The sequence below is a fragment of the Salmo trutta genome, chromosome 4 (genome assembly GCF_901001165.1).
Source record: "Salmo trutta chromosome 4, fSalTru1.1, whole genome shotgun sequence".
Lineage (NCBI taxonomy): Eukaryota > Metazoa > Chordata > Actinopteri > Salmoniformes > Salmonidae > Salmo > Salmo trutta.
The window spans coordinates 242331-257453 of NC_042960.1; the positions used below are offsets into that span (position 1 = coordinate 242331).

A 15123-nucleotide genomic window follows, 5' to 3' on the forward strand; every position below is an offset into this window, starting at 1 on the left:
AGAACCAATAACAAGGGGGTGGGGTCACAGACATTAAGAAGAACCAATAACAAGGGGGTGGGGTCACAGACAATAAGAATATCAATAGATTTAGCTGCTGTATCGTTCAACCTAAAACGTTTTATTGACTAAATAAAACAAATGTAATAATCCAAACCTTCTGCCTGATTCCATCTAAAATACATGGTGTCAATATTTATCATTTACTGCTAAAATACATGGTGTCAATATTTATCATTTACTGCTAAAATACATGGTGTCAATATTTATCATTTACTGCTAAATACATGGTGTCAATATTTATCATTTACTGCTAAAATACATGGTGTCAATATTTATCATTTACTGCTAAAATACATGGTGTCAATATTTATCATTTACTGCTAAAATACATGGTGTCAATATTTATCATTTACTGCTAAAATACATGGTGTCAATATTTATCATTTACTGCTAAAATACATGGTGTCAATATTTATCATTTACTGCTAAAATACATGGTGTCAATATTTATCATTTACTGCTAAAATACATGGTGTCAATATTTATCATTTACTGCTAAAATACATGGTGTCAATATTTATAATTTACTGCTAAAATACATGGTGTCAATATTTATAATTTACTGCTAAAATACATGGTGTCAATATTTAGCATTTACTGCTAAAATACATGGTGTCAATATTTATCATTTACTGCTAAAATACATGGTGTCAATATTTATCATTTACTGCTAAAATACATGGTGTCAATATTTATCATTTACTGCTAAAATACATGGTGTCAATATTTAGCATTTACTGCTAAAATACATGGTGTCAATATTTATCATTTACTGATAAAATACATGGTGTCAATATTTATAATTTAGTGAAGATTGAGGCTGACAACATTCCTCTAATTGATATTACACAATCTTCACAACAGAAAGCAGGAAATACGCACTTTGAATCGTACTTCCAAAATACAAAATCATTGGACAAACTTTTGATTTCAGACCCCAGAAAAGGTGTAATTGAGGGCCAGTCAGTCATAACCTTGAGAGAGATTGGAGGTGACTTTAAAAACGTTCAGATCCGTCTCACAGTAGACAGAAAGATCATTGGATACCGTAATGGTGATTCCTGTGTATGATGGATGGAGGTTGGTTCAAAAGGCTAAGGTGAGGTACAACATACTAAACCAACAATCCCTCAAATCCTCAACTCTCTGAGTCCACTGGCTATCACAGGTTCATGGAGGGAATCCTCAACTCCCAGAGTCCACTGGATATCACAGGTTCATGGAGGGAATCCTCAACTCTCAGAGTCCACTGGCTATCACAGGTTCATGGAGAGAATCCTCAACTCTCAGAGTCCACTGGCTATCACAGGTTCATGGAGGGAATCCTCAACTCTCAGAGTCCACTGGCTATCACAGGTTCATGGAGGGAATCCTCAACTCTCAGAGTCCACTGGCTATCACAGGTTCATGGAGGGAATCCTCAACTCTCAGAGTCCACTGGCTATCACAGGTTCATGGAGGGAATCCTCAACTCTCAGAGTCCACTGGCTATCACAGGTTCATGGAGGGAATCCTCAACTCTACAGCCGTATTGATGATTGACAACAGACTGCTTTTGCCAGACGTGGTGGTGTCTTTGGCTGTGTGTGTCAGTGTGTGTGTAGGTTAAGGGCTGGTCAGGAAGCATTTCATGGTAAAGCCTACACTTGTTGTGTTCCGCACGTGTGATCAAATATGTACATGTAGGTAAGGGTGAACGGGACTAGGCAATCAAGACAGATTTAAACAGAGTAACAGCAGAGAATGGAGAGGGTGAAAGTGTGTGTGTGTGTGTGGAGGCAATATGTAGTGTGTGTGTGTGTGTGTGTGTGTGTGTGTGTGTGTGTGTGTGTGTGTGTGTGTGTGTGTGTGTGTGTGTGTGTGTGTGTGTGGAGTCAATATGTATGTGTGTGTTTTGTGTGTGTGAGCGTATGTAGTGTGTGTGTTTTCTGTGTGTGTGAGTGTATGTAATGTGTGTGTGAGCCTATGTAGTGTGTGTGTATGTTGGAGTGTCAGTATGTGTGAGTGTGTGGGTAGAGTCTAGTGAGTGTGTGGGTAGAGTCCAGTGTGTGTGTGTGGGTAGAGTCCAGTGAGTGTGTGGGTAGAGTCTAGTGAGTGTGTGGGTAGAGTCCAGTGTGTGTGTGTGGGTAGAGTCCAGTGTGTGTGTGTGTGGGTAGAGTCCAGTGTGTGTGTGTGGTAGAGTCCAGTGAGACTGTGCGTAGAGTCCAGTGAGTGTGTGGGTAGAGTCCAGTGAGTGTGTGGGTAGAGTCTAGTGAGTGTGTGGGTAGAGTCCAGTGTGTGTGTGTGGGTAGAGTCCAGTGTGTGTGTGTGGGTAGAGTCCAGTGTGTGTGTGTGGGTAGAGTCCAGTGAGACTGTGCGTAGAGTCCAGTGAGTGTGTGGGTAGAGTCCAGTGAGTGTGTGGGTAGAGTCTAGTGAGTGTGTGGGTAGAGTCTAGTGAGTGTGTGGGTAGAGTCTAGTGAGTGTGTGGGTAGAGTCTAGTGAGTGTGTGGGTAGAGTCTAGTGAGTGTGTGCGTAGAGTCCAGTGAGTGTGTGGGTAGAGTCCAGTGAGTGTGTGGGTAGAGTCTAGTGAGTGTGTGGGTAGAGTCTAGTGAGTGTGTGCGTAGAGTCTAGTGAGTGTGTGCGTAGAGTCTAGTGAGTGTGTGCGTAGAGTCTAGTGAGTGTGTGGGTAGAGTCCAGTGAGTGTGTGGGTAGAGTCTAGTGAGCGTGTGGGTAGAGTCTAGTGAGCGTGTGGGTAGAGTCTAGTGAGCGTGTGGGTAGAGTCTAGTGAGCGTGTGGGTAGAGTCTAGTGAGTGTGTGGGTAGAGTCTAGTGAGTGTGTGGGTAGAGTCTAGTGAGTGTGTGGGTAGAGTCTAGTGAGTGTGTGGGTAGAGTCTAGTGAGTGTGTGGGTAGAGTCTAGTGAGTGTGTGGGTAGAGTCTAGTGAGCGTGTGGGTAGAGTCTAGTGAGCGTGTGGGTAGAGTCTAGTGAGTGTGTGCGTAGAGTCCAGTGAGTGTGTGGGTAGAGTCTAGTGAGTGTGTGGGTAGAGTCTAGTGAGCGTGTGGGTAGAGTCTAGTGAGCGTGTGGGTAGAGTCTAGTGAGCGTGTGGGTAGAGTCTAGTGAGCGTGTGGGTAGAGTCTAGTGAGTGTGTGGGTAGAGTCTAGTGAGTGTGTGGGTAGAGTCTAGTGAGTGTGTGGGTAGAGTCTAGTGAGTGTGTGGGTAGAGTCTAGTGAGCGTGTGGGTAGAGTCTAGTGAGCGTGTGGGTAGAGTCTAGTGAGCGTGTGGGTAGAGTCTAGTGAGTGTGTGTGGTAGAGTCTAGTGAGTGTGTGGGTAGAGTCTAGTGAGTGTGTGGGTAGAGTCTAGTGAGTGTGTGGGTAGAGTCTAGTGAGCGTGTGGGTAGAGTCTAGTGAGCGTGTGGGTAGAGTCTAGTGAGTGTGTTGGTAGAGTCAGTGCAAATAGTCCTGGTGGTCATTTGATTAATTGTTTATCAGTATTATGTTTTGGGGGTAGAACATTTTTAGGTGCCTAATGTGTCCCAAATGGCACCATATTCCCTATATAATGCACTACTTTAGACCAGAGCCTTATTACCTATATAGTGCATTACCTTAGACCAGAGCCTTATTCCCTATATTGTGCACTACTTTAGACCAGAGCCCTATTCCCTATGTAGTGCACTACTTTAGACCAGAGGGAATAGGGCGCATTTTGGGACTGACCCAGCCTAGGTAGGGAATGGAGTGTAAAATAAATCAATATAAATCGAATGAACTCAAATGGATCAATTAAAAGGCCTACATGAAAAACGAAATGTAGCCGATGGTCTAAACATAAAATAGTGTTTAATGTTTCCCTCTCTCGATCCCGGACCTCTTGGCATGGATTCCTCAATCCAGTCCTGCCAGATGATCGTGCTCTGGCTGAGATCTAGGATATTGCTCCCTCTCGGGATATTGGTTTTAGCGCGTGCCTGTGCCTCCCCGCCCCAGCTCTTTCAGACACACACACACACACACACACAACAGATGTTACCGGAGTATTAAGGAGGTCAGGGTGCCGGAGACGAGGAAGGATTTGACAGCTCTAAATCGACAGGTCGTGAGATGGATAGCCTTCATTATGATAACATCTGTGTTACTCACTTCTACATGTTTCGCAATTCGGGAACATCTCTGGATCAGGTCAATACCATTGTTTTCCCACTTTTTTTCATTACGTTCCATTATTTTCTTTAAAAGTATTACCATACAATTAAATAATATACAAGTATCCTATTAATTTGGTTTATGTATTTATTTTATAGTGCACAAATGGCATAGGAAAATGGAATTACCAGTTATTGATGTAAATATCACGATACCGATGGGTGTTTGATTTTAATCTCTCAATAGACTTCTATGCACTGACAGTGGTTTCTTTCTGCGTAAAATATGCTAAATATATACATGTGCCTACTTACCTTTAAAGCAGAACGCCGTCCACAGGTAAACAGCGGTACATACATATCCAAAACACTTCCGATGACGCATCGTACTTGTGGAATTAGAATCCTTCTTCTGCGCGCAGAGATCAAACTTCTGCTCGAGGAGGACGCTGCGACTCTTCTGACAGACGCTGGCGCGCACCCCTCTCTCTCTCTCTCTCTCTCTCTCTCTGTTCCTCTCTCTCTCTCTCGCTCTCTCTCGCATACGTTGTTAGAGAGTGCAATGGAAGTGGAAATCCATTTAGCGTTTGTAAACTGTCACAACTTCACTAAACTCAAACGCAGAAGCACAAATGATTCTCTCTCTGTCGTTGCCTTTTCTCATTCATTCCCTTTCACTCTGTATTTATTTAGTAAGGAACTCCGGACGCGGGGTTAAACATTTGCTCCACAGGTCAGGCAATTCACCCCGTTTGCGATCACGATGGACTGGAAAGCCCACAAGCACCGTTCTCCTGTCAGTTGATACTGGGTGACACAACCAGCTGTGCCAGTGCATGCCAGTGTGCCCTCTTGGTAAATCGGTCGCGTTCCGCTGCTCAAACGTTGCACGCGTCAACCAGTGCCACGTCATCGCTGTGTCATCAACTGACAGATTGCTATAACATATGATGTGGTTAACTAATAGTTAAAATGCCGATCCAGCCGTTTAAAAATATGGCTTGTGCCAGGAACGCGCCCATAGGTCACAACAACAGGGTGCTTTGTTTATTGGTTGATTTGAATCCCCATTAGCCCTTTGCAGAAGCAGCAGCTGCAGGGCTCTTCCTGGGGTCCACATAAAAACATGACCAGTAACAAAACACTGATACACTGACAAGGACAGTCGCACAAATATAAAATACAACGTTATACAAACAATACAACAACCAAAAAGTCACCATGTCATTGCATTTAGGCTCTACGTCGGGTAAAAAAAATACAAAACTCTCTTACTTTGAAGAATTTTTGCAAATCCAATCAGTTTTCCACGTTGATTCAACATCATCACATTTCATTTCTTATGTGAAATCAAATCAAATGTTATTTTATTGGTCAAGTACACATATTTAGCAGATGTTATTGCAGGTGTAGTGAAATGCTTGTGTTCCTAGCTCCAATAGTGCAGTAGTATCTAACAATTCACAACAATAAACACACATCTAAAAGTTAAATAATAGAATAAAAAAATATATAAATATTAGGACGAGCAATGTCGGTGTGGCATTGACTAAAATTCTTAAGCAATAAGGCACCTCGGGGGTTTGTGGTATATGGCCAATATACCACGGCTAAGGGCTGTTCTTAGCCACGACGCAACGTGGAGTGCCTGGATACAGCCCTTAGCCGTGGTATATTGGCCATACACCACAAACCCCCGAGGTGCCTTATTGCTATTATAAACTGGTTACCAACGTAATTATAGCAGGAAAAACAAATGTTTTGTCATACCTGTGGTATACGGTCTGATATACCACGGCTGTCAGCCAATCAGTATTCAGGGTTCAAACCACCCAGTTTATAACGTAGAATAGAATACAGTCTATACATATGAGTAAAGCAGCATGTAAACATTATTAAAGAGACTAGTGTTCCATTATTAAAGTGGCCAGTGATTCCATGTCCATGTATATAGGGCAGCAGCCTCTAAGGTGTAGGTTTAAGTAACTAGGTGGTAGCCGCTAGTGATGGTTGTTTAACAGTCTGATGGCCTTGATAAAGAGGCTGTATGTCAGTCTCTTGGTCCCAGCTTTGATGCACCTGTACTGACCTCGCCTTCTGGATGATAGCACAATGAACAGTCCGTGGCTCAGGTTGTTGATGTCTTTGATGATCTTTTTGGCCTTCCTGTGACCTCGGGTGCTGTAGGTGTCCTGGAGGGCAGGCAGTGTCCCCCTGGTGATGTGTTGGGCAGACCGCATCACCCTCTGGAGAGCCCTGTGGTTGCAGGGCGGTGCAATTGTCGTACCAGGCGGTGATACAGCCTGACAGGATGCTCTCAATTGTGCATCTGTAAACGTTTGTGTACGTTATTTTGACGTAGCTCAGTTGGTAGAGCATGGTGTTTGCAACGCCAGGGTTGTGGGTTCGTTTCCCACGGGGGTCCAGCACAGAAAAAAAATGTATGAAATTGTATGAAATGTATGCTCTGGATAAGAGCGTCTGCTAAATGACTAAAATGTAAAATGTAATGTCTTAGGGGCCAAGTCAAATTTCTTCAGCCTCCTGATGTTGAAGAGGTGCTGTTGTGCCTTCTTCACCACACTGTCTATGTGGGTGGAACATTTCAGAATGTCAGTGATGTGTACGCCGAGGAACATTAAGCTTCCACCTTCTCCGCTACGGTCCCATTGACGTGGATAGGGGGCTGCTCCCTCTGCTGTTTCCTGAAGTCCACGATCAGCTCCTTTGTGTTTTTGAGGGAGGGGTTATTTTCCTGACACTACTCTGCCAGGACCCTCACCTCCTCCATGTAGGCTGTCTCATCAGTGTTGGTAGTCAGGCCTACTACTGTAGTGTCGTCTGCAAACTTAATGATTGAGTTGGAGACATGCGTGACCACGCAGTCATGGGTGAACAGGAAGTAAAGGAGGGCACGCACCCTTGTGGGGCCCCTGTGTTGAGGATCAGCGTAGTGGAGGTGTTGTTTCCTACCTTCACCACCTGGGGGCGGCCCGTCAGAAAGTCCAGGACCCAGTTGCACAGGGCGGGGTTCAGATGAGCTTGGAGGGTAATATGTGTTGAAGGCTGAGCTATAGTCCATCAACAGCATTCTGACGTCGGTATTCCTCTTGTCCAGATGGGTTAGGGCAGTGTGCAGTGCGATTGCATCGTCTGTGGATCTTTTGGGGCGGTAAGCAAATTGAAGGGGGTCTAGGATGTCAGGTAAGGTAGAGGTGATGTGATCCTTAACTAGCCTCTCAAAGCACTTCATGATGACAGAAGTGAATGCTATGGGGCAATAGTCATTTGCTTTCTTGTGTACAGGAACAAAGATATGGAAACAACATTGATTCATCCAGTTTATCCCCACTGGGTTTCTCCCCATATCTTTCTTAAAATCTTCCCCTCAATTCCATATTTACCATATCTCCATTCCTTCTACCTACCTTTCTATCTCCCCCTCCCTCTCTCTCCCCCTCTCTCTGCCCGTCTCCCTGTCTCCCTGTCTCCCCCTCCCTCTCTCTCCCCCTCTCTCTGCCCGTCTCCCTGTCTCTCCCTCCCTCTCTCTCCCCCTCTCTCTGCCCCTCTCTCCCTGTCTCCCTGTCTCTCCCTCCCTCTCTCTCCCCCTCTCTCTGCCCCTCTCTGCCCGTCTCCCTGTCTCTCCCTCCCTCTCTCTCCCCCTCTCTCTGCCCGTCTCCCTGTCTCTCCCTCCCTCTCTCTCCCCCTCTCTCTGCCCGTCTCCCTGTCTCCCTGTCTCCCCCTCCCTCTCTCTCCCCCTCTCTCTGCCCGTCTCCCTGTCTCTCCCTCCCTCTCTCTCCCCCTCTCTCTGCCCCTCTCTCCCTGTCTCCCTGTCTCTCCCTCCCTCTCTCTCCCCCTCTCTCTGCCCCTCTCTGCCCGTCTCCCTGTCTCCCCCTCCCTCTCTCTCCCCCTCTCTCTGCCCGTCTCCCTGTCTCCCCCTCCCTCTCTCTCCCCCTCTCTCTGCCCGTCTCCCTGTCTCTCCCTTCCTCTCTCTCTTCCCTTTCTTTCTTTTGTCTCAGTCTACATCCACAAGTATTGCACAAATGTCTCTCATCATCAGCGGTGCATTCATCCTCGGACCTCCTCTGCCTGTACAAAGTGCTGCTTCAGTTCTGTCTGGTCTCACCCTGCATGGACAAGCGGCTCGCCATCACCTAGCATCACATCAGCGCCCCCGTGGCTGGGCCGACGGAGGCTACATCCCATACTGTACCCTAATCCCTATGCAATGCACTTCATTTGACCGGGCACTATAGCAAATAAGGTTGCATTTGGGACTGAACTGAAGAGTTTAAGGAGAGACTTGAGGGCCGTTGGAGAGGACTTACAGTACATGATGATTTGGCTCATTATTAGGACTTGCATACCAGCCGCGTCCTCTTAAACCTTGTCTCTGTTAGGTCAGCAGATCGGTACATTATCGCAATATAACCTTCTTCTTGACGTGGATTGTCTGGATGTTGTTGTAGAAATAGGGACATCTTCTAAGGAGTGGCCTGGATGGTTAATGACATGCTTTTTCATTTACATTTCAAGATCTCTTAAAACAAGAGTTAAATAAGGGAATTCCCGACAATATCTGGACAGCGCAGGCCTCCCTTCAAAATAAAATGTTATCTCAATAGGATCAATGTTATGTGAAATAAAGTACAAATGATTGCAAAATAAATAAATGACATTTTCAGGACCTCGAAAGACTTCACACACAATCCACACAAAAGGCAAAATAGAGGAATGGAGGAAAGAAATGTATTTTTCGAGCCCTGGAAAAGACGTCTTGGAGAGGAGGTCACCACAGCAGCCAGGCAGACTGCAGACGGTGACTCTGAAATGAGACTGACCTTGTTCACCCTGAAGACAGCCTTTCTTGACCATCTAATAGTATCACTTCTCTGCTGCCACCCACACCTGCTCGCTCAGAATCCCTCTCTCTCTCTCTGAAACACTGACAGTCAGAAACATGTCTAGAGCAGTGACAGGGTGTGTGTGTACCCGCGTGTGTGTGTGCTACAGACAGACAAACAGAGTGACAGACAGACAAACAGAGTGACAGACAAGACACAGACAGACAGGGAGATAGACATACAGACAGACAGTCAGGCAGACAGTCAGACAGACAGAGAGGCAGGCAGACAGGCAGAAAGGCAGACAGACAGACACTCTGTCTTCCATATCTTCCTGTATCAGATCATGATTCTTTACCACAGATGGATTGTTACTGTGGGTGACATGCAACAAACTACATCCCAGCCTGAAACAACAGACTAACTGTCATATGTGTATTCCTTCTCCAGGCCTAGTTATGTAGAACAGCGTTGCAGAGAGGTTGTTTATGAAATATCAATGAGTTTTGTTGGAAAGACTGAGGCGTCTGCCGCGTAATTATGGAAGAGGGGTTGACAGCTAGGAATATCTAGAGGTGCACACACACACACACACACACACACACACACGCCTGTCTCCCTGACTCAGATCTCCAGCATGGAACATTAAACAGTAGGTTGATGTCAGACTACTCAGATACAGGAGACAGAGGGATAGAGACAAGATGGAGTCCATCCCTCCTTCCATCATATTAACATGACACACTTCAAATCATCAAGTAGTCCCAAATCATTCAATATGCTGAAGATAGTATTGTAAAAGTAAAACATTCCCCCAAACTAACATCTCAGTGTAATTATTATGACTAAAAGATGATCATGGAAATAGGAATACAGATAAGACACTATAGAAATCGCCATCATAGACATCAAAGAAATAGCCATCATAGACATAGACAGCATAGAAATAGACATCAAACAAATAGCCATCAAAGAAATAGCCATCATAGAAATAGCCATCAAAGAAATAGCCATCATAGAAATAGCCACCATAGAAATAGCCATCAAAGAAATAGCCATCAAAGAAATAGCCATCATAGAAATAGCCACCATAGAAATAGACACCATAGAAAAAGACACCATAGTAATGTGCCACTGTCCGTCCCAACTGTCCTGGTCAGTCCCTGGATGGGGGACCAGATGCTGCTGGAAGTGGTATTGGAGGGCCAGTAGGAGGCACTCTTTCCTCTGGTCTAAAAAATATCCCAATGCCCCAGGGCAGTGATTGGGGACACTGCCCTGTGTAGGGTGCCGTCTTTCGGATGGGACGTTAAACGGGTGTCCTGACTCTCTGAGGTCATTAAAGATCCCATTGCATTGTAGGGGTGGTAACCCTGGTGTCCTGGCTAAATTCCCCATCTGGCCCTCATACCATCACGGCTGTCTAATTATCCCCAGCTTACAATTGGCTCATTCATCCCCCTCCTCTCCCCTGAAACTATTCCCCAGGTCGTTGCTGTAAATGAGAACGTGTTCTCAGTCAACTTACCTGGTAAAATAACGGTAAAAAAAAAAAAAAAAAAAAAAATGTACTAAGCTATAAATGGACAAACTCCTTACCTTTGTCTTTGCTGCCCTCTGCTGGTGTAAATATGAACATTTGATAACTGTGGCCACCTTGTGGTGGGAAAGGAACATCAAATAGTTGATCAGCCATTGTGTTGTTCAATAGGATTTAGTTACAGTTTTTCTCAATTGCTAAAACACAATTTCTGAAACCTTGCTTCATTTCCTGAAAACATTAAACACAAAACCTCATCTTCAAGCACTATTTACATAACCTCTGACTCCTCTTGCAAAATGAAACATTCGCCTCGAAACAGTTTTACCTGTGTTCAAAATCAAACACTGCTCTCAAATCATAAACAAAGTGATCAAAATGATATACACTCTCAAGCAGTCAGTAAACAATACACCGAAAAATAGAAAACACATTGTTCAAAACACACAATTCTCAGGGAGAAGTACATTTTTAATTGAAAAAAAGATTCATATTTTTCCTTCATTGTCTTTTGATGAACGAAAACATGTTCTATCATAGTAGCTCAAAATTTATCAGAAATTACTACTCTGCTTTGCTCTTTTGTTTTTTGTTCTTCCTCCTTGTACCCCTATTTATACAGTACTGTACCCTGCACCTCACAAACTTGTCCTTTGTCTCTGTGATACTGTAATTCTTGTTCTTTGTTGATATGAACCTGCAACCAGTCAAAATCTATTGATCAGTCAGTACTGTTAATAAATGGAAAGCACAATGTTCAGGGCCATACAATTTGTCCATTGTACAGTATACAGCCTACAATGCACTGTACTACAGTATACAATACTAAAAGGGACAAAAATCAAAGGAGTAAACATGTGATCAATGTGCTTCTTCTTGTCTTTGGGCTGGGTTAGGCCAGAGCACTTCGTCCACATCACAAGCAATATTGTCCCTCCTGAGGCAACGGGGGAAGAAGCCTGTTGTGTGCCGTATCCAGCCCTGACATGATTCCTCACCTATATCACCACAGGCTAAATCCATGGCTTGCAGCAGATTTACTCTGGTGTAGGGTTGTCTATCATACACTTTCCATCTCCAAGAGGAGAAAAACTCCTCAATCGGATTCAGGAAAGGCGAGTATGGAGGGAGGTACAAGTTCATAAACTGCCCATTGATGTTAAACCATTCCCTTACCTGAGCAGCTCGGTGGAAACTGACATTGTCCCACACTATCACATAGGTGGGAATGGGATTCTCATTTAGCTCTAGACCCTGCTGCTCTTGAACCTGCTGCTCAAATAAAATATCTCTTAGATTGGCAATAAATCTTAGAAGGTGCTGGGTGTTATATGGCCCGAGTGTAACATGGTGATGTAGAACACCATGGTTGCTGATAGCAGCACAGATTGTGACATTGCCACCTCGTCGACCAGGGACTTCAACAATGGCCCGCTGTCCAATCATGTTTCGGCCTCTCCTTCTCCTCTTTGTTAGATTGAAGCCTGCTTCATCGACAAAGATGAACTCATAGGGTCTGTCCAAGGATTCCAAGTCAAATATTGTCTGTGTAGAAATACAATATACTGTATGTAGGATTTTGTAAGTTGTACAGAGACAGTGCTATACTGTAGAGTACAATTAGGCCTACTGTATGCACTTCTGATTCACATACATTGTATGTACTGAAGAGTAATGTCATTCACATAGTATGTGTTAGTACTGTAGACAATCTGGATTACAGTAAATGTTTCTGAATGTACACTTACTTGCACATACTGAGCTCACAGTTCTTTCACCCTTGGTGAGTTGAGCTCAAAAGGTACTCTGTATACTTGTTTCATTCGCATCCTGTTACGATGGAGGACACGGTCAATAGTGGAAATGCTCACACTGTCGATTCCCTGGAAGTGTGTGTTGTCTTGTATCACTCGTTCCTGGATTTCTCTGAGTCCTATTGCATTATCTTGAAGGACCATGCCAACTATAACGGCCTCTTGCTCCTGAGTGAATATAGCTGTCCTTCCACCTGCAGCCTTGCAATTCTACAAAAAGTAGTTGTGCAGTTACAAAACATATTCATGCAGTACAATACATACAGTGATTAACTTTACAAATGTCTACTGAAACAGCTGCATATAGTGTAGTACAGTAAATTTGCAATTACAAAAATACAGTAGTATACTGTACCTGTTCTCTTCTCTGAATGTCCTTACTATGGTGGACACAGAAAATCGGCTCAAATTTGGTTGCACTCTAAGTCCTGCTTCCCTCCTTGTCAGTCCATGGACAAGAACATGGTCTATAACTGTTGCCCGAATTTCATCAGATATTTCTACTCTTTGTCTTCCTCTTCCTCTTCGTCCTCCTCTTCCTGTTTCTTGCCCTCCTCCTCCTCCTCTTCCTCCTCGTCGCCCACCTCGCATACGCACTCGTTCTCGTCCTCTCACATTGTTTCTTCTATCCATTCTCAGACTTTCTCCTTCCCACCTTCAACAACCTGTTTGCTCTCTGAACTGGCTTATATTGGTTGTGTCGCATCATTTGAAACAGGTTAAATCAATTTTGAGTGGTTGTGTTCAGTCAATGACATGTGTTCTCTATTTGTATTTGATTGTTGCCACTTGTGTTTACCAGTATGGATGACATGTGAAATAGAGTGCAGAAGGTGTTTTGAGAATGAGAATGTGTTTAGAGTTTTGCTGAAAAGTCTAAGTGAGATCTGCAAATTGTGTTTTACCATGTGAAATGGTTTAAGGTATTGACAACAGACTGCATAATTAGCTAAATGAGTCCAGGCAACTGAGAACTTTGTTCAGCCAATGGGTTTTAGTGTTTTAGCAATTGAGAAAAACTGTAAACACATGAGACCATTACATTGACCGGGTTTATTTCCAATACAATATCACACAACAAGTTGCAACATGTGAAAGAAAGAGAGCTAGAGAATGTGTGTGTGTGTGTGTGTGTGTGTGTGTGTGTGTGTGTGTGTGTGTGTGTGTGTGTGTGTGTGTGTGTGTGTGTGTGTGACATTGTGCATAAGAAGAATCCCGAATGTGTCGTTGGTATGTGCTGACTGACGACAGGAAAGAGTAAGAACATTTAGCAGGCAGGTGACTTTGTACATTTCTAATGTGAACCGACATAAATATATTCAAATAATAACATAGAGATTTGGTATAAGATATCAGGGGCTTGGTTATTGCTTGTAGTCCTATGTACATGTATGTCACAGTGCTTGGAGTTTTGAGTTGTAAACCAAAGTGTTTGGCTTGAATCCAAGTGAACAACAGGTGCACGTTATAGTTAGGCTGGTCCCAGATCTGTTTGTGCTCTTGACAACTCCACTACCGTCACTGCAAGCCAATTTGTAGCCTGGTCCCAGATCTGTTTGTGCTACTCCTCGAGTTGGAATCATGGCACAAACAGATCTAGGACCAGGCTAGCCAATTGGCATGACGATGGGTGAGGAGGATTTAGAGTGATGGCACAAACAGACTGGCACTCAGGCTACGTTGTATATAGTTAGGTAAACAAGTGACTATGTGTTGTACAGTTTGGAGGTGAAGTCCTTTAGTAATGTAGCCTGAAACCCAGATCGGTTTTGTGCTAACATTCCACTCCGTGTACTCGGGGTCATGTGCCAAACAGACATGACGAGGAGTGGAACGTTAGCACAAACAGACTGGTACCCAGGCTATCAGTGATGATGTACAGTAGTCATAATTACATTACGTGGTGTATTTTAGGACGAGGAAGTTAAATTCCACTTGCAAGTATAGGGGTTAGGGGTCATGGGTTAGGGCTTCAAGGGTGAAGAGGTCACGATAGACTTAGATTCTGCCAAAGGAAAATTTGGAGGGCGACCTTTAGGGTCAGGGGTTAGGGGTCAGGGGTTGGTGACTGGGGCTAGAGTTGGGGTAAAGCTTGGAGTTGTGTAACAAGTGTCACAGTATAGCTTCCTCCCATGTCCCTTGGCGCTGGGCTCCAACCAACCAGGGATCCTCTGCCTCGTAAATACACATGACCCCCCTCTTGACCCCCAGCGTCGTAGCCAATCACGCTATAGAAAAGGTAGAGATTCCAACTCCGTTGCATATGGTGTGGAGGTCTTGGGGATGGGGGGCTGTGCGGTACTTAGCAGGTGTTGAGAGCAGTGGTCGGGGACTTGGTCAGGATCTTCAATGTCTGGCACTAAGGTACATCTGAGGAGATGAGGATGGTAGGGTGTAGGGTGTAGGATGTAGGGTGTAGTGTGTAGTATGTAGGATGTAGGAGTTAGGATGTAGGGTGTAGGATGTAGGGTGTAGGGGTTGGGATATAGGGTGTAGGGGTTGGGATGTAGGGTGTAGGGGTTGGGATGTAGGGTGTAGGGGTTGGGATGTAGGGTGTAGGGGTTAGGATGTAGTGTGTAAGGGTTAGGATGTAGGGTGTAGGGGTTGGGATGTAGGGTGTAGGGGTTGGGATGTAGGGTGTAGGGGTTGGGATGTAGGGTGTAGGGGTTGGGATGTAGGGTGTAGGGGTTAGGATGTAGTGTGTAAGGGTTAGGATGTAGGGTGTAGGGGTTGGGATGTAGGGT

The 15123-nt window shown here is 44.6% G+C and overlaps 2 protein-coding genes across 2 annotated transcripts in view; both read right to left on the minus strand.

Annotated features, from left to right (window-relative positions):
* The window catches only part of LOC115191635 (neuronal acetylcholine receptor subunit alpha-7-like), a 53571-nt gene extending 48947 nt beyond the window's left edge, over nt 1-4624 (minus strand). The window contains exon 1 of the mRNA XM_029749426.1: nt 4497-4624. Coding sequence (XP_029605286.1) covers nt 4497-4566 — 70 coding nt within the window. The 5' untranslated portion in view covers nt 4567-4624. The remainder of the gene's footprint in view (nt 1-4496) is intronic.
* An 8793-nt stretch (nt 4625-13417) lies between these two features.
* Nucleotides 13418-15123, minus strand: part of LOC115191636 (neuronal acetylcholine receptor subunit non-alpha-3) — a 30551-nt gene continuing 28845 nt past the window's right edge. The window contains exon 11 of the mRNA XM_029749431.1: nt 13418-14749. Coding sequence (XP_029605291.1) covers nt 14739-14749 — 11 coding nt within the window. The 3' untranslated portion in view covers nt 13418-14738. The remainder of the gene's footprint in view (nt 14750-15123) is intronic.